The following is a 24,825-nucleotide window of genomic DNA, read 5'->3' on the forward strand; positions in this document are numbered from 1 at the left end:
GTTTTCCATGTAGGTCTTAAAATCATTCTGGAACACTGAGTTCAAACTGCGAGTTGATTAAAGTTGATCAAGACAACTTTACTTAGGAGATGTCGCCATTTTTAATTGGTGTCAGTCTGCCAAATAACTCCAGCAGTCTTTAGAGAGCCATACAGGAAAGGATACAAAATATAGCCAACAAAATCACACCATGGTGCTGGCTAGGTCATAATGCTATTCTAAAAGAAAAAGCAAATAGAAAGAACTTCTTGGTACTCTAGTTTGGTAGGACAAGTCCAGAACAGAGAGGCTAAACTGACAGAGTGGAGAGAAAACAAATTAAAAAATGTAATGGGTGGGATTTTGAACTAGTGACGTGGATAGCTGATAGACAAGAATGCTTTAAATGCGGAACAGATCATGAACAACAGAACACTTCATCAACGTACTACAAATGCTACCCATTGCCCATCATCAATGATGTGTCTGAACTGCTTTTACCAAAAGAGATAATGAATTTTTTACACTCTCCTATTTGGTTTCACTTATGACTAGCTTGTTACATGGTTATCCTGGCTTAGAAACACAGCCTTTGTTCATGGAACACAACTAAATCAGATACTCTACACTCCATACACAAATCTTTCTCATCTTAACAAAATAGAACGCTCCTTTGGACAGGGGAGGGGAGACACACAAGGAATGTGAGAAGTTTAGCATGCTAGAAAAATCTCTTCTGCCCTAATAAAAAGTAAGCAGATACTATGTAACTTATCCAATCAGTTTATAGAAAACTTTGGATGTGATTTATACATAGTGACGTGTGTTCCAGTGGAAACAGCTTAAAAGTTGAAAGTGGCTGTCTCCAGGGATTAAGAAGAGGAAAGAGGAGTGGGAGGCTACTGTTTTAAAGCTTTGTAGCATAATTTCTCTTTCTGTGCCTATATTATGTTAAAAAAACAAAACAAAACAATTTTCCATCTCTCTCCTGTAACCACCTATCTTTCTATCTCTCCACTCCCTTTCTCTGCCAAATGGTTTGAAAAATGTAACAATCCACATTCACCTCTTATTCATCACTGTGTTCTTAGTGCCTAGCAAGTGAGTAGAGAACAAATAAACAAATGAACGGATGAATCCACACCAGAACCATGAGGCTAGCCTGTTTAGCACCTGGGACAGATCCTAAGCCACTGTGAGCCAGAGGACAGGAAATAAGGTGACAAAAGGTTTGGAGCAGAAGCTAAGTAATTCAGTAAACATAACAAATGATAGTAACAAATACACACTCACCACAAATATAGCGCATCAGCACAGTCTCAGAGTAGGACCTCAAAGGCCTCTATTCTTACCACCAAAAGGTTTAAATTCTTCCCATTATATTCCCACCAAGTGCTTTTTCAGCCTCCAAAACACTTTAGGGATTGATTTATTGATTTGATCAGCTGACTAATGATTTCTTCATTCAAGACATACTTGTGGACTTCTGCCATCTGCCTGACGGTGCTCGAAGAATTATGAAAATGACAAGTCTGTCGCCCAAAACTGTACCAGAGAGAAAGCTATCAGGCAAGTAAACAAAGTAATCACAGGACTGCGATGAAGGGAGGGGACAGCCAAGGCGAAGAGAGGCAGGCACATGTTTTAACAGAATGATCAGGAAAGACTAACATTCGAACCGAGACTAAAGACGGAGAAGTTAAGGGACAACTTGAGGAAAAAGAGTCTAAAAAGAGGGCAGGGTCCTCAGGGAGGAGAGAAACTGACATACTCAAGGAACAGAAAGGCCAGTAAGATTCGGATGTAGTGAGTGGTGTAGGACAAGGCAGGTATCCAGCCAGGGAAGTCTCGGGTTACAAGACTGGATCTGGTTCTAAACACAGTGGAAATCACGGGAGATTCAAAGCCAGAAAGATGATATTGTGTGATTAAAGTTCGAAAAAAAAATACCCTGACTCCAACAAGGAGAACGGAATGTATGCAGGTAACAGTGGAAAAACCTCATCTTCAGGCTGTTACGGGAACCCAGGCAAAAGAACAGGCGGTCTCTGGCAAAGAAGCAGTGGTAGTGGACAGATGTGAAGTGAAACGAGGCCTACGTTTACAAATGGAAAGAGACTTCAGGCTTATTGCATCCTTAGAGAGCCGGGACTGGAAAAACTGCCCTTATTCAGCTCAAATTCATCTCATTTGTATTCTTTGGGGGCAAAAGTCTGATTCCAGGTGCAGGTGACGGCTCTTGAAGTCTTTCAAAGTAGCGATTACGTCCCTGGGGTCTCCACCAATTTCTTTCAGCAATCCCCACAAATGCATGGTTTTGAGCTCCTTACAAGTTATTCTGATCACCAGCCTAGCTCACAACAAAATGCTTGAGGGACAAGCGTAAATAAAACAGGAGGAGAAAAGGGTGTGTAAGCAGGCAAGCAAAAAAGGAAGAAAGGAAGAAAGAAAGAAAGAGAAAGGAAGGAAAGAAGGAAGGAAGAAAAGAAAAGAAAGAAAGAAAGAAGGAAAAGAAAAGAAAAGAAAGAAAAGGAAAGAAAGAAGGAAAAGAAAGAGAAGAAAAGAAAAGAAAAAAAAGAAAGAAAAGAAGGAAAGAAAAGAAAGAAGGAAAAGAAAGAAAAGAAAAAAGAAGAGAAAAGAAAGAAAAGAAAGGAAAAGAAAGAAAAGAAAAGAAAGAAAGAAGGAAAAGAAAGAAAAGAAAAGAAAAGAAAAAAGAAAAGAAAGAAAAGAAAAGAAAGGAAAAGAAAAGAAAAAAGAAAAGAAAAGAAAAGAAAGAAAGAAAGAAAAGAAAAGAAAAGAAAGAAGGAAAAGAAAGAAAAGAAAAGAAAAGAAAAGAAAAGAAAAGAAAGAAAGACATCAAGGCTGTGGGCAGCTACACGCAAATCAATTTGTAGCAGGGGACTTAAAAATCGCCGCCAGACCTGCACAGCTTATCCCATTTCAAATGTCATTACCCGAATCTGCATATACAACGTTAAGCGTATGAAGCCTGCTCCGCACACCCGCGAATTCTTTCCTCAATGCAGAATGTTTGCTGAGCACCTCGCCTCCAAACCACACAATGATTCGCAGCGTAATGCTGTCCCCGGGTGTTGTCTTCACCGAACACAAAAGTTGTCTGGGCGTTTTAACTGAATCCTCTTGGAATAGGCCCAGAAACCACCCGCCTCAAATGTAATTAGCAGGAGGATGGGGCCAGAGCACTTGCAGGGAGGCCGCCTTATCGGCCGACCGCACAGGGGGACCGGCCCATCCTGGGCACCTGCGAGGAAGCCCTGGGATGGATGAGACGGCCCCACAGGGCCGACTTCGGGAGGCGCAGAACTGAGAACCTCCACCGCCCCGGGGCCGGAGAAGGGCCCAGGTAGCCCCTCGGGACCGGGCACGGGGGTGTGACTGGGGAGGGATGCCCAGGCGGCCGAGCCGGCGCGATTCCCCCGAGCCCGAGGGGGACGCGGGGCCCTCAGAGAGGCCGGACCGGACTGCCAGCCCCCGGCCCGGGCGCTGGGCCGTGGGCAGCGAGGGGCCGCGCGGGCCGGCGCTCCGCCGGGAGGTGCCCAGTCACCGGCCCTGACTCAGCTAAAAGCCGGCGTGGCGGCTCCTCCCTTTCGGCGCCGGCTGCGGTCGCACTCACCAGCTGAGGTGATCATGGCTGCGTCCCGCACAGGCCTGCCCGCTCGCTCGCCGTCCCGGCCGCGCCGTGTATCCGTCAGCTCCGGGCCCGTCCACTCCGCCGCGCCTGCTCGCTCTCCCGGTGCGCTGCTCAGTCAGTAGCCTCCTCAGGCCGCCGGCTCGCTTCTCTTCCAGGACCCCGCCCGCTCCGGGGCTGCCCGCCTCCCCGCCTGCTGCTCGGCGCGAATTCTCCCCCGGCCTGCGGTTCTCTGCGCCCCGACCGCCGCCCTGGCCCTCGCTGAAGGGTGCAGGAGAGCTCCATGTTTTCTTCAACCCTCCTCGAGGTTCGGCGCTCCCGCTGGGGCGCGGACACCACTGCGCACCTGCGATCAGGCTTCAGAATGGCCACCCCCAGAAAGAGGACCCCACCATCACCCGCCATTGCTCAGAGAAAGGGTGTTGCGGGCAGGTGCTCGCGGAGCTCGCAGCGCCACCTGCCGCCTGGGCGGTCTCTCTGCAGCATCCACCTCAAGCTTTTGGCAGCAGGGCAAAGAGCCTTTTCTTAGAGAAATGAGTTTCAAAAGTTTTTATTTCTTTGTTAAAAAACACTTTTTAATGTTTACTTATTTTTGAGAGAGGGAGTGAGAGAGACAAAGTGCAAGTGGGGTGGGGGCAGAGAGAGAAGGAGACACAGAATCCGAAGCCGGCTCCAGGCTCTGAGCTGTCAGAGCCTGTCGTGGGGCTCAAACTCACCAACCGTGAGCAGCGGTCGGATGCTTAACCGACTGAGCCACCGAGGCGCCCCGAGTCTCAAAAGTTTTTAAAAAGCAGAACCTGTCTTCTAAAGAAATCCTCACAGAAATGCTTCATTGTCATAATGAATCCCTACGTATTCACTGCTTTCGAATAAAATTAAACCATGAGAATTTTGTTTTACATTTAGAGTCATTAACACAGTACATTGTTTTATAGAAGTGTAGAAACATATACAGTGAAAATGTCCCAAAGGGAAAAAAAAAAAAAAGCTTTCCATTCTTGTTTTCCACTTGCCTAATTCTTCTTTCCTCCAATAACAACAGGTTCTTGGTGTTTCATATACCTAATTTGAAATGGCAGTTGTGGTCCCTGTTTGCAGTCATACACCAGCTTCCATGGCCAATTTGCTTCAATAGCCAGTACTGAGAAAGCCTTGACAAAGGTTAGAGACAGATGGTGGCATTTTTAAGCCACTTGCCTTACATCATCAAGTGACTCATCGATTGGATAGCAGTTAGAAAAGATTATTTCTGAAAGAGAAAAATCAGGATTATTTCTGAGGCCTTGTGAAAGCAATGTAATCTACTGGCACAAAAATATTTTGCGGTGCAATTAAAATTTGCTTGATAACATGTTGGAGTGTATGTGTGAATTTTTTAAATTAGTATTCTTAAGCCAAGCTTGTTAAAATATATCAAATATAACTATGAAACACTTTTGAAGAACCTATAGCTCAGGATGAAAGGCACTGCCCTGGGAAGTGTGCACAAAAAATAAACAGATGTCTGGGAGTATCATTTTACGGATGCATTTTGGCCAATCCCTCATATAAAGACGCTTGCATGCCCGAAACTTCTAGAGGAATCACAAATGTAACAGGTGATGTAAAGGAGTGAAGCAGTCTGAGTATAATATTAGATCAGCATGATGGTGAATGGCAACTAACAGTGTCAGGGAGGCAGGAGGGCGTGGTGACAACTGTATGAACACGAAGAATGAGCGTCCCATTGAAAGAGAGCGGGGGCTGAGTAGCCCAGCGTTGCTGTGCAAAATGTAGGGCTGCTGTTGTGAAAGCTTATGACTTTTTTAATTTTTTAAACGTTTATTTATTATTGAGAGACAGAGAGACACAGAGCGTGAGCAGGGGAGAGGTAGAGAGAGGGGAAGACACAGAATCTGAAGCAGGTCCAGGCTCTGAGCTGTCAGCACAGAGCCTGACATGGGGCTCAAACTCATGAACTGTGAGATCATGACCTGAGCCGAAGTCGGCCACCCAACCAACTGAGCCACCCAGGTGCCCCTGAAAGCTTATGACTCTTGCAAGAAAAGCCAGAAATCAGAATTTCATATGAAATATGACTTTTAAATGGTGATAACTTGGGGGCACTTGAGTGGCTCAGTCAGTTAAGTGTCCGAATCTCGGTTTCAGCCCAGGTCATGATCCCACTGTTCGTGGGATTGAGCCCCACGTTGGACCCTGTGCTGACAGCATGGAGCCTGCTTGGGATTCTCTCTCTCTCTCTCTCTCTCTCTCTCTCTCTCTCTCTTCTCTCTCTCTCTCCCTCTCTGCCCCTCCCCCGTTTATGTGCATGCTCTCTCTCTCTCTCTTTCAAAATAAATTATTAAAAAATTGTTTTTTAATTTAAAAAAATGGTGGTAACTTGGGTGAAATGGGTGAAGGTAGTAGTCAAAAGGTACAAACTTCCAGTTATAAGATAAACAGGTCTATTAACCTAAAACTAATGTATAATTGTGTGTCAACTATACTTCAATCTAAAAAGATGTCCTGGGATGTTACAGTATGGTGACTATAGTTAAAGGTATTGTATTGTATATATGAAAGTTTTTAGAGTTCTAAACACAAGAAAACAATTATACTGATACCCTGCTGGATGGTAACTAAACTTATTGTGGTAATCATTTTCCAATATATACACATACCCAGTCATTATGTTGTATACCTAAAACTAACCACTATGTTACGTGTCAGTTATATCTCAATAAAAAAATAAATGTTGGCAACTAATTCAAAATGTTCTAAAACAAGAGGAGGGGTGCCTGGGTGGCTCAGTCAAGTTGAGTGCCCAACTCTTGATTTTGGCTCAGGTCATGATCTCACGGTGGTGAGATCCAGCCCCACGTGGGGCTCTGCACTGCGGTATGAAGCCTGCTTAAGATTCTCCCTCTCCCTCTGGCCCCACCCATCTCTCATAAAAAAAAAACAAACCCAAAAACAAAAACAAAAAACAAAACAAACGAGGAGGCCAGTCACCACCCCTGCTCTTCAAAGAGAAGAAATTCCCTGTGGAAGGACAATCATGTCTCTGGCTTGGATACTGTGCTTGCAGCTGCTACAACCTCATCTGAGCCCTGTGGGAACCCTGTGAGGGGCTCCCTCTCTTCCTGGGGATTCTGCTTTTCCACCTGGATGGCTGTTCCAGGCCTTTGGTTTCTTCCTCTCCATTCAATTGTGCATTCTTTACTCAGGGCGATCTTTTCAAAACTCAACTCTGACCACTGCCTCTACTCCTTGAAACCCTCAGCCCTCATCCCGAGCTCGATTCTTATGCTTCGTTCTTCTGAGTTTCTTTCTGTCCATAGCTTTTGTCTCATTCCGCATTCTCCCTGTGAGAGATCAATGCCTCCCATTGCTATACGCTAAAATAGATCCCTGCATGCCTGTCCTCTCTCTCGAGCACCAGACCCACACACGCACCATACATCTCTGCTAGATAATCCTTAACTCAACAACCTCAAAGCTCCATTCTTGTCTCCTGCCTTGATCTCAGTGTGGTGAAGGGCACCCAACAGCTACCGTAGCGGGGCCCTGGGGCGTGCACTTGACTGTTCACTGCCCCTCACCTGGTCTGTACCCGATCTGGTCAGTCTAGTGTCTCTCACATTAGTGCAGCTCCATTTCCCACCGGTCTTGGCTGCCCCTTTTCTTTCCTGGCTGCGACAGCTTCCAACAGCTTTGACTTCCTGCTTACCATCTCATGATTCCCCAGTCCATTCTTCCCAGCCAGCCCAGAGCACAATCAAAAACAAGGAAGACAAGGACTCTCTCCCCCAAGACCTTCACCCAACCCTGCTTACCCTCAATCTTTATGTCCCAGAGTGGCCATGCTGCCATGCACCTCGTCTCTGACCTTGGTACTTGCTCTTCCCGCTGTCTTCCTCTCCCTCTCCCCCTCAGCTAACAAGCAACTCCTCCTCTGGGTAGGCCTTCTTGACCACTCCACTATGTGCCCTCTTACAGACTTTACCCCACACAGTTAGTATCCTGTCTCCTTGCCCATGTTCCAACTGGACCAGGACCTTCTCAAGGGAACAAGCTACATCTTATTCATCTCGGTGTCACCTATAGTAACTAGCACAGTGTTAGGCACACAGTAGGTGCTCAATAAATGTTTGTTGAATGAATGGATGAACAATGCTAGAACTCACACCTATGTCTCTCAAACCCTTGCCCTCTGCAAGATTTTTTTTTTAAGTTTATTTATTTATTTTGAGAGAGAGAGTGAGAGAGAGAGCAGGGGAGGGGCAGTGAGAGAGGGAGAGAGAGAGAGAGAGAGAGAGAGAGAGAGAGAGAGAGAGAATCCCAAGCAGGCTCTGTGCTGCCAGTGCAGAACTGGGCGCAGGGCTCAAACCCACGAACCATGAGATCGTGACCAGAGCAGAAATCAAGAGTCTGATGCTTAACCAACTGAGCCACCCAGGCTCCCATCCCTCTCCAAGATTTGAAAATGAGATATATTTATCTTCAAAGAAGTTTGAGGACATACCAAAACCACAGAAATAATTCTTAGCCAGTGCTCTGTTCATAAACAACTATCTCCCTCCAAATTTAGGAGCGACACAAAAGTTCTCAGAGCCCAGACAAGGTCATCTGTGGGCTCACACGGGTATCGGCCTGGCCGGGGTCTCTGTCAGGGTGAAGGGAAGAAACCAGTGGGCCCACCTCAAAAAGGGTTCAGTACCACGCTCTGCCTGGAGCCACTCCCTGATCGGCGCGGCGCCTTCTAGAGGCCACAGTGCTCCCCGGAAGGCAGAAAACTCCGCTACGTGCGAGACCCTGTGGCCACCCACATCCCCCTCTCCCTGCCACCCCGGCGCCCCACCTCCTGGCATTTGAATCCTGGGTCTTAGGAGGGCTCATTCCTGCCAAGAATCGAGCTTGATTGCTTTTTGAGCAGCAGCGTGATGAGTTGATTCGGGCAGGCGTCGGAGCCAGGAACAGCAGGATCAAATCTCCGATATTTTGCCGCTTAGCGGCGCTGTGGCGGTGGGGTCACTCGATCCCAGGCGTAAAGGGGGCGGGTCCACCTGCCTGGCGGGGCCACTCGTCCGGGGTGGGGGGTGCCCTAGTCAAGGGTTTGGCACAGAGCAGCGTTCAATGAACCTCAGATCTTATGTCACAGGGCCTGGCGGAGAGGCTGCTGACTGCTTCACGTACAGCACGCCTGCCACGTGCTTTTAGAGGGAAGGCATTTGTTCTCGGGAGTAGAAGCGTGAAACGCAGCGGGTGACGTGGGCCTCCGGTGGGCGGGTGCTTGGTGGGAGGGAAAGGCCTGGATGGGGCCAGAACCGCCCCGGGTGGACCGAGGCCCAGAGACCTGCAAAGCCATCCGAGATGCTGAAAGCTCTCCACCCTAGCTAGGCATGGTCTCCATGAGGACAACTCCTTGCTGGGAGTCTGGGGGGGGGGGGGGGGGGTGGGTGGGAACCCCACAGTGAACCCCCAAGACAGGTCTCCACCTTTCCAGTGTTCTCTAGACTCTTGCTTTCACATCCGGTGGCCACTAGCGACAGGTGATATTGAGCCCTGGATATGTGGCTGTTCAATCCAGGAACTGATTTTTAAATTAAATTTTATTTTATTTCATTGAAACTTAAAGACTGGCACCCAACTCAGTTATGGGAAACTTCTAAGTGTGTTTGGAACAATATCAAGTACTTTGAACAAAAATTTAGTGTCTGAATTGAGATCGAAGTGTAAAATTCTCACAGAATTTCAAAGATGTCAAATGTCTCAAAATCTTTTTATATTTAAGTTGAAATAATATTATTTTGGATATATGGGGCTAAATAAGATATATTATTTAAATTAATTTCATTGCTTTGTCAATTATTTTTCTTTCCTTTTTTTCAAGTTTATTTATTTTGAGAGAGAGTGAGAGAGAGAGTGCTCATGAGCAAGGGAGGAGCAGAGAGAGGGGGAGAAAATCCCAAGCAGGCTCCACGATCAGTGCACAGCCCGATATGGGGCTTGACCTCACAAACTGTGAGATCATGACCTGAGCCAAAATCACGAGTTGGATGTTTAACCAACTGAGCCACCCAGGCGCCTCTACTTTTTTCTAATGTGGCTACTAGAAAATCTAAACCTACATATATATGTTCCTGATGTTAGATTTCTCTTAGGGCCGGTCTACACCTACCCAGAACTCTTGTTGCGACTTGCCATTTGGGCCTGGTTCTGCTCTTTGGTGCCGGCACGTGCTGGACCAGACCGGACTGAGGGGCAGAGGCTAAGGGTGAGACCCACTCCCATCAGGGAGCAAGGGGCTTGGAGTGGCTGTCCTGGCAGCCAGGAGTTCTGGAGTGGACGATATATCTGGGAGAGCAGGTGGTCAGGGTTAGAATAGTCTGGGGTTGGGGAAATGATCTGAGAAGACCTCACTAACCAGTGAGGAAAAGGGAACGCAGGGTGACAAGACAGAGGCCCAGTATTGGTAACCAGAACTCAAAATGACAGCTTAGTCACAAGGACTAAGTGCCTAACTACTCCAAATAAGTGCAGAGAACGACAGTAAGAAGTCTGACTTAAGACTTAACATCTGAACTCCTACTGGAGTGTCTCTGAATTTCACCAGCCATGGAACATGCAGGTGTGGGTCTGCATTTGAAGCAGGAGCCCTGGCTGGGGCTGGGGAGCTCAGGGAGGAAGCCAGAGGGGTCTCTCGCCCTTGCCAAGCCCTGGACCCACAGTGGCCCTAGTGCCCAGCCCAACTTTGGAGCCAAGCAATCCCACACCCTGGTCCCTTCGGTAGGTCTGTGAGCTATGGCATGGCCCGGCTGGTAGGCCCTGTTTCTGTTCCCGATTCGGCAGCCCCAAGTATAATGCAACCAGAGGGCTCTGGCTCGGGGGCCAAAGGCACCTGAGGAATTCATGCAGGATCCTGTCATCCACGCTGCCTTGTACCTCATTTCCTTTGAACTCTAAAATTACACAAACAACGGTCTGTCTCAATCTTTGATCCACTAACACACAAAACCAGGTCAGAGGGGAGTTGTGCAGCCCCTGGGTACAAAACAAAAGGTTGTCTCCACTGCCATCCAAACAGGACAAAGTGCAGGCCTGCTGACTACAGGGAACCCAGCCCCGCCGCGCGGTTCTGTTACACTTTGAAGTGCAGCTGCCATCAGGTTAACATGGCTGTCATCACCTTTTCCGGTGAGGCTGGGCCCTGGGTTCTCTGTCTGGGATAAGAGGGACTTGTTTAGAGCACACAGGTATGGGGGGCTCGGCCCTTGGCCCCTTTGCAGCTTTGCCTTGTTTTTGGTTTGACAACCAAGGGATGCCTTCTGTGTGGCAAGTCTTGGAGACAAATTCTTTGAGAGGAAAGAAACCGTGACACAAATGATAAAGGGCTCTCCGAGACTCAGGCAAGGCCATTTGACCTCATTAAACATGCTCATATGGGCACACAAAACACACACATCCTGTTAAATACCAAGCTCAATGTTATCTTTTTTAAAAATTTCAAGTATTTACTTTCCAGCTATAGATTTTCCAATTCTGGCCAATAGGGTGGTGGAGGTGTGATCTAGGGCGGCAATGGAAGAGTTTCAGGCCAAACTATTCCAGAAGTTCCCACCTTTTGCCCAGATGCTCTGCTCCCAGGGGCCCTTGCAAGGAACACCTTATGAAAATGAAAGGGAAGATCCATTCTGGTTTTGATTAGACAGCAATGAGGTACGGTTTGGTTTTATTAGATATAAGGAATTATTGATTCAAGTCAGAAGCAGCACAATTACTGCCATATTAGAAGGATTAATACCCAACAGTCCAGACCATGACTTGACCGGAGGTCTTCGCCAATGGCTCCTGGTACCAACTTAATCTGGGGCCTCTATTCTCGGACAGGCCCGTCCAATCTTCATGCCTCGGAAGAGTCCTTGGAAGAGATCTACCACCAAGGTCATCCCTTCCAGCACCTAACTCTTCTGTCTGCTAGAAAATACCAACTAGACTGTTCCTAAAAGGACAGCGCTTATCTTAGCCATGTGTCAAGGAAGCCAAGCTAGACCCGGAAGGATCTCAGTCTTGTGTTTATCTGTTGGGAGGCAGAACACAAATCTCAGTAAAGATCTTCTCTCTTCAACTATTCACCAGAGATACTGAAAGCAATGAAAAAATAATATGCAAACCACCCTTTACCCCACAGGCTTGCAAACTCATATGTCCTTCAGGATCAGGCAGGTGGCTTACGTGAGTGAAGTGCAGTGTATAGGGGGCGGTGTAGATGGCTGGGAGGGGGCCTCCAATCAGGGGAGGGGGTTGCAGCAAACTGGAGATGATGGCATTGCCCCATCCTCCACCCTAGAAAACTAGCTTTTTTATGTGCAATCTCTCAAGTCTCAAATATTGTTAACAAATACGAAAGATTTTTGAACACAGCAGAGGTGGGGTGCCTTGGAACTTCTGCCTTAGATAACTTCCTAACTTAATAAAAGCTCCCTCCCCCCACCAAACAACAAAACTCCAACCCAATTATTACAAAGAAATTAACAGAGAAATAGAAAAATATAGCAGCTTCAAAAATACCAGTCTCCCCATTTTAAAACAAAATCAAAAGTTAATTCATTGAGTTCATTCTTGCGGAGAAGGAGGTCAGCTGGGTCCACTTATCGGTGAGACAGCCTTGCATTATTAAAATGACACCTGCTGTTAACCAAGCCCCAAATAAGATGTCACCCTGTCTGCTCTTACACTATCCCCATGAGGCAGAGAGGGGTTGAATTAGGCTGATTATGAAGAATAAATTGAAGCATAGAGCCAGAAGGGACCCTCCTTGATCTCATACAACCCCTCAACCCCAATTCCACATTTTGGTACCAGAAATGGAAACCAAAATAACTACTGGAAGTCATGCAGCATCTTGCAGAACGCTGGGCAGAAACCTGCCCAACAGCACGTCTGCTGAGCAAACCGTGCACGAATGAATGAATTCAGCTACTTTGCTTAGATAGCGCTTCCTACCACAGAAAATCAGGAGATGCGCTTGCCACTCCAAAGACTGTATTAACTCCAGGGGCAGGCAAGGAAGGCAATGGAGGTAATGCAGAGCTCCTTCTACAAGTGAACGGATGGCTTTCCTGGCTTTTAAGGGAACATCATTGACCCTGTCTGACTCATAAACAGAGAAAAAATGATTCAGGAACTTGGCACCTCTGGGCTGGGTTTGCTTTGACCTTGGACAAGGGCCTGAGATCGAGAGAAAGTCCCATGTCTTTATTCCTACCTTTCCTTGTTTGGTGCTGTGGGCCATTCCTAGCATTCTTATTCTCAAAGGCTTTGGCACAGATCAATGTCAACATGAGGAAGAGAGAGGGCATGCAAAGTACTCGGATGTCTTGTCTCTGGCCCAATAGGCCCCCAGGGCAGCAATGCAGTCTTTATTTTGGCTTGCTCTGGGAGCCAGGGTCTTGGGAAGCCCAACCCTCTCTGCTCCAGGGGACTCTTCCTAGAATTTCACAGGGAGAAGGGATTGGCTCATCCAGAGTTTCTCAAGGTTGCCATGATGAGCAATTTGGATGGAACAATAATTGGCTGTTTGAGATTGTCCTGTACGTTGTAAAATAACCACTAAGTGCCAAGGGCACCTCATAGTTACAGTAACCCTCCCAACACACACACACACACACACACACACACACACACACACACACACACACACTCAAAGTTTCCAATGCTGCCTGGAGCAGCAGCCTGGCCCTTGGGTGAGAGCCCCTGGGCTGGTAGTCCCCTCATGTATTTGAGAAACAGAAGCCACAAAGGTTCAGTGACATGTCTAAGACCACTCCCCCCAGATCTGATGACTTCTGGTCCAGAGTTCTTTCCAGTCGCACTTGAAATGATGGATGCTCATGCAAACACACCACAGGCTGCCACAGCACCACAGAGCCTCAAAGGAGACAGCCATCTGTCCCAATGGTACAGAGAAACTGAGGTACAGAAAGAACAAATAACCTCACTGTGATCAGAGATTGAGCAAATTATGAGGTGGGGGCAGGTTCCAGGAAAATAAGTTTTCCCAGCTGGCTCAATGCGGCAGCCCCCTGGCAGCAGGGGCCTTTGTGGTTACCACCATTCCAAGGTCACCATGGAGGCAAGGGGGCTCAGTGAGAAGGCGCCAGTCCCCAGAGTGCAGGTTCGAGCCCAGGCAGTCCGGGTGTCCGGCCTTCATCTTGAGTCTGCAGCGGGCTCAGCCGGAGCGTGGACAAATCCATCACAGGCTCTCAGCCCCTTTCTGGGGTCCTCACAGTCTCCATTGGGAAACACGTCTGTCAGGGCCAGCTCCTCCTCAGGGTCCTGGAGGTGATCTGGAACACAAGAGCAGGAACCACCCAATCAGAAGGTCAAGTTTGGGAGTGAATAAGCTAGGAGTGAAAGGGAGAGAGTTGGCTCCAGCAAATATCTACTTAAAAACCACAGTGAAATACATATCAAAAACCTTAAAAATGTACATACCCTTTGACCCATGAATTCCACTTCTAGGATTTTATCCTATGGAGATAATTAGGGATAATTAGTGGAGCTGCTGCGGCCGTCTTGCTACCAACCCAAGGATGAAACAAGAGTGAGGGCAACCCAGCGGAGAGAAGGAAAGAATCTGGGCCCCTGAATCGACCAGCTCTGAAGCTGACTCTACCACTAGACCGTCTTTTAGGTGAGATACTGAATGCCTGTGCTGCTATGCTTGCTTTCTCTGCCTGCAGCTGAAAGCAAACATACCGATTAGATGTGCAACCACGGGATGGGGTAACCATGGCTCACCCACAGGATGGGATTCGGGCATTAAAAATGATGCACGGGGCAGGTGCCTGGGTGGCTCAGTCGGCTGAGCATCTGACTTCAACTCAGGTCACGATCTCACGGTTCGTGAGTTCGAGCCCAGTCGGGCTCGCCACTGTCAGAGCAGAGCCTGCTTGGGATTCTCTCTCCCCCTCTCTCTCTGCCCTTGCCACTCCCCTGCATGCACACATGTGCACGCTCTCTCTCTCAAAAGAAAGAAATAAACCTTAAAAAAAAGATACATAAAATTCCATAGAACTAAACACACACACACACACACACACACACACACACACACACACAAATACAAGTAAAACTGGGGAACTCTGAGGAGGATCTGTGGATTGTTTCAATGTCAATATCCCAGTGGTAATATTATCCAATAGTTTCACACAAGATGTTACCATTGGGGGAAACTGGGCCAAGTACACAAGACCTCTTTGTATGATTTCTTACAACTGCATGTGAATCTACAATTACACACCATCCCCTCAAAAGAGAAAAGATATCGTTGATATGCAATCATTGCCGTGGAATACTGCAGTCACCATATGTTATTGTGAAGGAAGCTAATTGCAAAACAGTATGTATAAATGTCTGTATAATCCTACATTTATTATATATGTTATATCATTGCCTACACATAGTCCATGAGTGCAATTTTCATTTTAATACATTTGCTTCTACTTGAGATTAAATAATTTGTTATATGCTACAGAGACACCTGGGTGGCTCAGTCAAACATCCGACTCTTGGTTTCGGCTCAGGTCATGATCTTGCGGTTTGTGGGTTTGAGCCCCACATCAGGCTCTGTAGTCTCAGCACAGAGCTTTCTTGGGATTCTCTCTCTCCCTTTCTCTCTGCTCCTCCCTCCCTCTCTCTCTCAAAATAAATAAATATACTTAAAAAAAAAAAAAGAAGAGCATGTGACTCTTGATCTTAGAGTCATAAGTTTGAATACCAAGTGGGGTGTAGAGATTACTTAACCAAACAGAACTTAAAAAAATTTGTTGGGATGCCCGGGTGGCTCAGTCAGTTGAGCATCCAACTCTTGATTTCACCTTAGGTCATGAACCCAGGGTCGTGGGATCGAGCCCTGCATCAGACTCTGGAATGAGCGTGGAGGCTGCTTGAGATTCTCTCTCTCTCTCTCTCTCTCTCTCTCGCCCTCCTCTACCCATGCACATGCTGTGTGTGCTTTCTCTCAAAAATAAAAATAATAAATTGAAAAACACTAAAAAAATTTGTTATATGCTACAGAGGGGGAAGTTATACAAGATCTATGTAAAATTGTTTAGGATTCCTTTGCTTTATTATTTTTTTCCTTTGGTTCCCAAAAATATCCAAAATGATGATTCAAAAGTTGAAGTGAACATTTTTGTAATTAAATGTTTTAAATATCTGATGCATTTTGCAGATGATGCATATATTATATAGAAGTATATTTATTAAAATTTCTATAACACAAGTGGATCAATGAATAGAATGGTCTACACCAAAATGCAGATTATAGTTACTTTTAAGTGGCAGAATTAAGCAAATGACTTAAATACTTGTTTTGCTTTTTCAATTTTTTTTGAGCTTTCACCTGTGATAGGCAGAATTCTAAGATGACCCTTAAGATTTCCATTCCTTGGTGTATCCATCCTGAATAATCCCCTTCTCTGAGTGTGGGTGGGACCTGTGAATCCCTTGATTAGGGTACCGTATATGACAAAGGTGACATTTGATGATTAAGTGACATAACAGGAGACTAGAAAGTCTCCTGCTAATTGAAGAAGCAATTGTTGTGTTGAGAGATGTGTAGAGGTGTGACTGTCAGAGCAGAGAACAGCCCCAGCTAACAGCCACCAACAAGGCAGGGGCCTCAGTCCTACAGCAGCAAAGAAGTGAATTCTGTCCACAACGAAGTGAGCTTGAAGGACTCGGGCTCCAGAAAGGACTGCAGCCCGGCAGACACTCTGATGCAGCTTTATGAGACCCTGAACGGAAGGCCCAGCTAAGCCCTGCCCAGGCTTAACCCATGGAAATCAAGAAGAATTCATGGGCATTGTGTTAAGCCACTAAGTTTATGGTAACTTGTTACGTGCCAGTAGAAGGCTGATACCTCACCTTCTGATTTTTGATTTGATTTATGATTTTTTTTGAACATAAAGAACATTTGCCCCCGGGGGCGCCTGGGTGGCTCAGTCAGTTAAGCGTCCCGCTTTGGCTCAGGTCATGATCTCACGTTCGTGAGTTCGAGCCCCACATACAGGGGCTCTCCGCTGACGGTGCGGAGCCTGCTTCAGATCCTCTGTCCCCTTCTCCCTCAGCCCCTCCTTCGCTCTCAAAAATAAATAAACATTAAAAAAATTCTTTAAAAAGTAAATAAAACATTGCCCGTTTCTGTAACAGAGCTGTACTGTTCAGTACACTTTGGGGGTGCAGGCCACATACATTCGGCTGGTTACAACTTAACTCCCCCGGTACTTCTTGTCTCTGTCACAACAGCCTCAATGCCTACAGAGTGCTTCTGGGGACTTCGCAGGACTTTCTTCCCTCCCCTTCTCCTATTAGTGGCCTGATGATCCTACCCTAAAAATGGCTTCAGGCTGAGTTCCTTCCTCTCCGTTCCCAAACTGCCAGCATTGGGTCCAAGCTGCCCATTGTTCCTCCTAGGACCGGGCGGTCCCCTGCTAACTGGTTCTGCCTCTTGTCTCTCCCTGCTCTGCAGTCTGCCACCTCTCCCAAACACCTCTAATCTGGACACCCCCGCTCAGAATGACCAGCGGCTCACTATTCCCCAGACACTTGGGTCCAGGGTCCCAATTTGATCTAAACTCTCCTCTTCAGCCTTAGCCCTAACCAGTCTCCCATACCTCACCCCCAGTTCTCCCGACAAGGGACTCCTTTTTGGAGCATGACATCATGCCGTCAAGCCTTCGTTCACAGTACTTCCTCTCTAAGTCTTACCATTTCCGCCTGGGACGATCTCCAACCCCTAGCTGCCTGGTCACTCGTTCCTGATACTCCCCGGATCCTCAGGGGAGATGGAATGCGTCTGGATCCAAGTGCCCCGCTATGGACCTGGCAGGCACCTGCAGGGCAGCCCTGCCCACACCAACTGCCTTCATTAGTCAGAGACCCACGGGGCTAGAGCCCTGCTGGGGAGCCTGTGTGCCTCGCCCAGTGGCAGGGGCACCTCACATCACTCACCTCCACGCCCCGCACATGGCGGGTGCTCCATGGATGTTGGTCCACTCTATCCCTCAGGTCCCTGTGAGCACATGACCATTCCCATAATCCCAAGCACCTGGCCCTCAGGGTCCAGAAGGCCAGGAAGGCAGCACACTCACCCTGAGCTGAGTCACTGGGGGAGGTGGCATCTGGGTCCTTTCCCCGGCTCCAGGGACCCCAAGAAAAGCATGCCAGCAGTGCTGGGAGGCCGGGTCTCTCCCAGGCTCCTGCCACTAGAAAGAACACAAAGTCCCAGAGGCAGCAGGTGAGTGTGCTTGACAGGACTGAGAGATTGTCTGTTCAGCAAACCAAGAGCTTCAATCATCAACTGCCCTAGTTTCAACTGTTTGATTAAAAACACAAGGATTTTGATTTATAAAATGGGGTGGACTTTTTATACTTAAAAAATTGAGCCCCCCCCCCCCAAAGATTGCTTTATATATATTATGTTATTTTATCTTTTCAAAACCCTATGATGTGGGTATCGTGCCTGGGAAACCGTGTAACACAACTGCCATGAAACTAACAATTCCATAGCACCAGAGAAAATACTCAAAGAGCAGAAATTCTCCCCCTGGGTTTAGTTCAAACTATTTCTTAATGGGAACAGATTTAATCTCTTTTGATAATTACAATAAAACAATTACATGTTGAGTCTAGTTTCCTTATTATATAGTAGCACCTCAGTCCCAGAGAGTCCCAACTCTCTGGAGAAAGCCAATTGGGACACAAAATGTCCTGTTCATAAATCCTTACTCGGGATCTATTTACTCTTAATTTGTACCCTCTCCTAACGAGACTGGATGCTTAGTTGGATTAGGATTTGAACTAAACATAAACTAGGTAAAAGGTCACTGCTAAAAGGCAGGCAACCTGAAAGTGTAATAACCATCAGGCAGGGAGGAAACAGACTGGAAAACTTTAAAAAGCCAGACCCAGCTGCCAGCAAAACCGTAGCAAAGGAAGCCATGGTGCCACCCACTGCAAGAACCCTGAAGAAACCAGGGGACAATGAGTTACAACCACACTCATGACTTTTGGTCATGAAAGGTTTCATTGTTGTTTAGTATGTTTTTAAAAAAGTAGAAACGAGTTTAAGCAGTAGAGAATGATTCCCTTGCAGAGTGTTAAAATTTCTTAAGTGTTGGGGCACCTGGGTGGCTCAGTTGGTTAAGTGGACAACTTCCGCTCGGGTCATGATTTCGTAGTCTGTGAGTTCGAGCCCTGCGTCGGGCTCTGTGCTGACAGCTCAGATTCTGTGTCTCCCTCTCTCTGACCCTCCCCCGTTCGTGCTCTGTCTCTCTCTGTCTCAAAAATAAATAAACGTTAAAAAAAATTAAAAAAAAAAATTTCTTAAGTGTTGATAGGAGGCAAGGATTCTGCAGGCCAGGCAGGGTGTTGGGAAATGGGAATATAATGTCACTTACGAGGGAAAGTGACAAAACCACCCCGTTAAGAATTCTGGGATTTCACTTGCAAATTTACAAGGGGGAGTAGGGAGGGTTGGGGAAGGCTTCCTGGAAGAGGAAGTCCAGTCCCAAAAGATGAGATGGGATTGGTCAGGTGAAGAGGAGGATGGGAAAAATTGCTTTCATTCGAGGCAACTGCATTCAAGGCAACTGTAATGTGTACAAAAACTTAGGAGGCCAGAGCACGCTTGGCTCCGGGGCATTAAAAGTTGCTTCTGGAGAACGGGAGAGGGCTAAGAGACTGAGAACTCAGAATTTTCTAGGCACCAGCTCATTAAGCACAGAATATTTGGTTGTGTAAATTCCCTCCTCTGCCCCATGGGGCCAGGTCAGTGAAGAAGCTGGCATCCACAATCACAGTAATAACCCACCTCAGGACATTCCCCACGTCTTTCAGGATACTGCTTGCAGAGTTTCAAATTTAGCTGGCTAGCTCACAGATTCGAGAGAAAAGGGTTGCAGGCATGTGGGGGGAGGTTGGGGCAGGCTCTAAGGCTGAGCTGCACGGCCTTCACCCAGGCAGGCCAGGCTAGCTGGTAGGTCTGTGACATTTGTGCCGTCAGAGGTCCCAGGTCTCCTTGCTGGAAAAGGCTCCCCTGCAAGCCTGGCATCTCCCAGTTTCTGGTTAACACACCAGTGCCCAGGGAAGCAGAACACAGTCTCTGTCTTCATTAACTCTTTAGCAAGAAGGGAAGGCTGGAGGGCTTGGGGGGCAGCAGATGCTGGAAAAGTGAGGGTGGGGAGGGATCTGGGAACGCAAAGAACAATCCTGCCACCTCTCAGCTTTGCCGGATCCAGCTACACTTAATGTCTGTACTTTAATCCTGAGATACAGAAAAGCTCTTGTTGGTGGAGTAGATTCTGACACTGCCCCCAGCGTCGTCACCCAGGCTGGGAAAAGCCCCTCACTCCCCTCCTCCCACTTCAGGAGAACATAGAAACACAGCAGTGGGTGCGCACAGAGTGGGTAGCCAAGGAGGATTAGAAAATTCTGGGCCCTCAGTCCCTCACACCCTGTCCCCCTACCTCCAAGTCTTGGCGTCTATTCCTTTCCTTATTCCTATGATAAGCCCCTGGCGCTTCTGCACTGAGCCTCCCCGTCCCCGTCGCATCTCTAGCTGCACAGCGTCCTAGAAGCTCCGCGCACCGCCAAGCCCTTGGTCCCGGGTCTGTTCCCCTCCCCACCTTTAAACTTGGGTATCCTGAGGCTTTCTCACCTCCTCTCCCTCCTCCCAGCTCCCAGCCCAATCCAGTCTTCTCTCCACCAACTTCCCCTGCCTTGAGCTTGCCCGCTCGGCTTTTCCAAGCCCTCCTGCATCTCTAAGGCTCTCTGGATCCTTCCGGAACAGACTGGACCCGGTGCCCAGGGCCCACTGCGCTAGCTGGAAGACCTAGTGCTAGGACCTCCCCTCTCTCCCGGCCTCAGTTTACTGTGGTGCACCAGGAGGGAAGCCGGCCTAAAGAGTTCCAACTTGGGGGGGTCTTCCCCCCCACCCCCCGACGCCGCCCGCCCGCCCGCTCCCGGGCCTCGTAGTCTCACCTGCACGCGCGGGCCCCGCAGCTTGCAGGGCTCTGCAGGCGGCCGCCTGGACGGCCAAGCTGGAGGCCGGGTGGCCGGGGCGGTAGGCGGCCGCCTGCACCGGGCCCCCCGCCTGGCGGCCGAACACCGCGCGCAGGAGCGCCTCCAGGAGCCGCAGCCCCGGCGCCACCGCGTCCTCGGGCCCGGCCTCGGCCACCAGCACCCCGACCAGCGCCGCGCCGGCCCGCCGCCGGCCGCGCACGTCCCGCAGCATCTCCCGCAGGCGGCGCCGCGGCTCGCGGGCGGTCAGCGAGGACGCGCGGCACAGCACGAAGACGAGCGGCGAGCGGATGGCGCGCGCCGCCGCCGTCCCGGGCGGCCTCTGCGCCCCCGGCGCCCCGGCCCCCGGCGCCCCGGGCCCCGCGCCGCCGGGCTTGCCCGCGCCTGGCTCCGGCGGGAACACGGCCCGGGCGAAGTCCCGCAGCAGTGCGCGGCTCTGCTCGCGCTCCCACAGCTCGCCCACCAGCAGCACCTGCCCGCGGCCGCCCGCCGCCTCCACCAGCGCCTGGAAGGGCGGCTCGGCCGGGCGCGGGGGCCGCGCCGCCAGCTCCTCCAGCTCGCGCTCCATGCTCGCCGCCGCGCGTCCTCTGCGGCCGCCGGGGCCAGGGCGCGCCAGAAGCGCCCCTCTCCAGGCGCCGGCGCCCGGGCCCAGTAGGACACGCCCCCGAGGGCCAAGCTCCGCCCGACCCCCGGCCCGCGGGCCGCGTTTTCCGTGCCGCAGCCGGCTGCTGGGGGGGGGGGGGGGGCGCGGCTGGGGCTCTCCCCCCAGGGCTCTAAGGGCGGCTCCTCCCGCAGTGTCTGTGGCAACGCGGGGACACCGAGCCGGCCGGCCGTGTATACAGGCACCGATTCATCCATCCATTCAACAAACACAAATTGAGCACATACTAGGAGCAGGGCAGCCGAGGGTGAAGGAAGACCGAAAATTATGTGAACAAATACACCTTCACAAGTTAGATCGGTTTGAGACCTGGAACAGATACTTCTTTTTTTCCCCCCTAATGTGTATTTTTATTTATTTTGAGAGAGAGAGAGAGAGAGAGACAGAAAGAGAGAAAGAGGGAGAGAGAGAGAATCCCAAGAAGGTTCCACACTGTCAGTGTGGAGCTTGATTCCAGGCTCCGTCCCCTGGCTATGAGATCATCACCTGAGCCTGACAATTAACCTTCCTCTAACTATGCGGCTTTAGAGTTGATGGAGGGGGGGGGGGGGGGAGGGGGCACCAGAGACGGAAAGCAGACAATGGGGTAGGGAGGTGAGAAAAGAATGGAAAGGGGGATTTCTTCTCTTCTGTCACTTAACTCACCTTTTGGGTCTTAGCATTTAACAAAAGCTAATTGAGGGTTCATTATTGCAACAAATACTTATCGTCCACAGGGCAGTGCCCCAGGTGCTGGGGGGGAAGGATGTGAAAACTAAGAAGGCCGACAGCTTTACTCCCTGTGGAGCAGAAAGCTTAAGAAGGCAGATATGGGCACTGATGGTGCTGTGATCTGGGCAGGGGCAGTGGTGGTTTACGGGGTGACAAGGGGATGTCAGTAGGCCAAGTTAGAAGCAGGGGTGCATTTACTTTCATTCTAAGGGTCTAGGTCAGCTTCGTCCAATGGAACATTCTTTGATGATGACAATATTTTATATGATCCGTACTGTCCAATGCAGTAGTCACAAGCCACATGTGGCTGTTATTAGCAACTGAGAAGCTGAATTTTACATTTTATCTCGTTTTAATGAAATGTAAATAGCTGCACGAGGTTAATGGCTGTGGCAGTGGACAGTGCTTTACTTCCGATGACTCCCTTTCGGTCACTAGCATATTCATGCTCAGCTCTCTCCTTCACCATATAACCTCCAATGTGCTCTTCAGTTACCCTATTTCCTGCCACCCCCCATGATTATACTGAAATATCTCCTCCCGGAGAAATTGTATGTCCATTCAATAAAACACACCTTTTTTGAGCACCTACTGTGTGCAAGCAGTGGGAATTTGAAGATGTGCAAGCAGCCCTGCCCTAAGTCGAAATTATTCAGCAGTTGTTTTAGCCAGTGCTTGGAGTAAGGACCCCATATCTTTGTTGTGAGCCTGGTTCATAGAAAGCTTTTCTCATTGTGTACGGTCTTTGTTCAGGGCACAGATCCAGGGGCTTGGGTGGGAAAAGCCCAAGATTTGGAAGCCCTGGGCCAGAAGCAGGGTTGGGTTCCAGCACCAGCTCAGTGATTCAGTCCCTCAACTTGTATGTACTGAGCATCTCTGCCGTGTATTGTGCCCGGTGCTGGGGAGACAGCTTACCCTACTGGATAGGCTGTTCTAGTGGGGACTTGTAGAGAGAGAGAGAGAGAGAGAAAACAATACACGCATAAATAATAGCTTCAGATGGTGATCGGTGCTATGAGAAAAGTAATGCAGAGCTGACAAAAGGGTCACGTACTTGAGATGCTGGCCTCTTCCTGTGAATACAATCCTGAAGATGCCACAGAAACAAGAGGGGGGTTGATGAGGATTAAGAAAGCAACACACAAACCATGAGAACTTCTCCCCGCCCCTCCCACCCCCCAATCCTACCTCCTTGGAGGCACCAGGTGGTTGGGTCATGGAGGGTGGGAAGGAAACAGCAATCCCTTGCAGGTAAGGACTGGGGGCCCTAGAAGGGGGTAGGATGAGTGAATGTCTCACAACATGTACTTTTCTCTGCCCGCATCGGCTTGGATGGATCGTTGCCCAGCCCCAGCCCCACAGTTATCGCCATCACTGCCCTGGCGCTCTGAGGCAGAAAATAGTTGTGCTGGCCAGGAATGGTAACATCAGGCTGGAGTCAGAAGCATAGCACAACCGGACCTGGCAGCCCCTCGAAGTCCAGGCCCTTCTTCCCCCTGCCTGGGTCAGGGCATTCCACTCACATGACCTAGCTCATGAAAAGAGTAGCGGCCAAGGGAGAGTGCCTAGAAGTCCCTTGAGCAAGGTGCCTGGTAAGGGTCAGAGGGGGGTCTGAGGGACCTGGAGGTAGCCAAGTCTACACTGTAATGCCAGAGGCAATTCCCTTGTCCTCACCGCCACCCTCCCTTCTTTGAGCTCCCCAGGAGGGATACAAGGTAGAATTTAGGCTTTAGCCTCTTCCAGGGTAGCTGATATCCAGGTGAGTATCAATCACTGGGAAAACTAATCAGATTTAATTAAGACATGAATTACGATTCATTTCAGCTACTAATAACACAGACTCCAAATAACAGCTACTGATAATACAGACTCCAAACACAATGAAAGTTTATTTTTTCCCTTTTGTAGAAGTGTGGGGGTGGACCGCTCATGGTCGACATAGTAGCTTTGTATCACTGGTTCTTGAGGACTCAGGTTTCAATCCAGATCACTATTCCCCCATCTCATCTTCATAATCCAAGCTAGCAGCGTCCGCGCCAGCCATCACATCTGTATTCCAGGCACCTGGATAGCAGAGGGCTGAGGAAGGAACAAACATCAGATTGACTTCAGATTTCTTCACAGCACCACTGCATTTAAGATGATAGTTGAATAATACTTTTAAAGTATCAAAGAGAAAGAACTTCGAACCTAGATTTTTGATTTCTAGCTAAGTTATCAGGTATTTAAAGGGTCGGAAGTTTTCTCGCAAATAGCCACCCTTTGAAAACACTGTTAGAGGAAGCACTCCAACAAGAAAAGAAATAAATACAGGGGTGCTCAACAATACTGAGTAAGAGGGATTAAATAATTTGCTTAAATCACTCTTGTCTGAGTAAATGGTACAGTGCAGGGCCAGCAAAGCACAGCCTGGGTGCATAGAAGTGCAGAGGTGACAGCCTGTGGGAGTCCTACCTAGCGAATAGACAGGTAATGGACCCCAGCGAGGTCACTTTTTTGAGGAAGAGAGGAAGACACAGCAGCTGACTAGAGCATTGCTCTTATTTTTGGGCTGTCTTGCCAGGCTTGTCTAAAACCAACATGCTCTGCCGCGAGCCATTTATTCTATTTATTCTTCGGCTTTAAACTTCCAGGTAACAATTCCAAGCCTTCCAGAGGTGGGATGGAGAATGAATCAGAGAAGGGGTGGGTGTTAAACAAAGGTCAGAGTCCAGGGCCAGTGAAGTTTATCTTTACCTGCGCTATTTACATGGCGAAG

At 48.8% G+C, this 24,825-nt stretch overlaps 2 protein-coding genes and 1 long non-coding RNA gene across 5 annotated transcripts in view; all 3 read right to left on the minus strand.

Annotated features, from left to right (window-relative positions):
- The window catches only part of PSMD1 (proteasome 26S subunit, non-ATPase 1), a 94,072-nt gene extending 90,278 nt beyond the window's left edge, over positions 1–3,794 (minus strand). Inside the window, exon 1 of the mRNA XM_019445609.2 lies at positions 3,614–3,794. Within this exon, the coding sequence (XP_019301154.1) occupies positions 3,614–3,629 (16 nt within the window). The 5' untranslated portion in view covers positions 3,630–3,794. The remainder of the gene's footprint in view (positions 1–3,613) is intronic.
- A 7,528-nt stretch (positions 3,795–11,322) lies between these two features.
- On the minus strand, positions 11,323–21,360 carry CUNH2orf72 (chromosome unknown C2orf72 homolog). 3 transcript variants are annotated; one of them, XM_019445613.2, is made up of 4 exons: positions 20,657–21,360; positions 17,767–17,880; positions 14,105–14,140; positions 13,848–13,956 (listed from the first exon to the last, which is right to left on the minus strand). In XM_019445613.2, exons 1-3 carry the CDS (start codon positions 21,261–21,263, stop codon positions 14,136–14,138), a joined length of 726 nt encoding a protein of 241 aa, XP_019301158.2. In that variant the 5' UTR covers positions 21,264–21,360; the 3' UTR covers positions 13,848–13,956; positions 14,105–14,135. The 3 variants fall into 3 exon arrangements, with proteins under 3 accessions (XP_019301156.2, XP_019301157.1, XP_019301158.2); XM_019445611.2 differs by lacking the exon at positions 14,105–14,140 and having other exon boundaries at positions 11,323–13,956; positions 20,657–21,358; XM_019445612.2 differs by lacking the exons at positions 14,105–14,140; positions 17,767–17,880 and having other exon boundaries at positions 11,323–13,956.
- A 2,564-nt stretch (positions 21,361–23,924) lies between these two features.
- Positions 23,925–24,715, minus strand: LOC109264750 (uncharacterized). The gene is made up of 2 exons (XR_002078846.2): positions 24,522–24,715; positions 23,925–24,146 (listed from the first exon to the last, which is right to left on the minus strand). It is a non-coding gene; the product is annotated as an uncharacterized LOC109264750 (long non-coding RNA).
- Between the last annotated feature and the right edge of the window lie 110 nt (positions 24,716–24,825).

Source organism: Panthera pardus, unplaced genomic scaffold (genome assembly GCF_024362965.1).
Source record: "Panthera pardus isolate Hobbes unplaced genomic scaffold, ASM2436296v1 HiC_scaffold_10, whole genome shotgun sequence".
In the NCBI taxonomy this organism is placed as follows: Eukaryota; Metazoa; Chordata; class Mammalia; order Carnivora; family Felidae; genus Panthera; species Panthera pardus.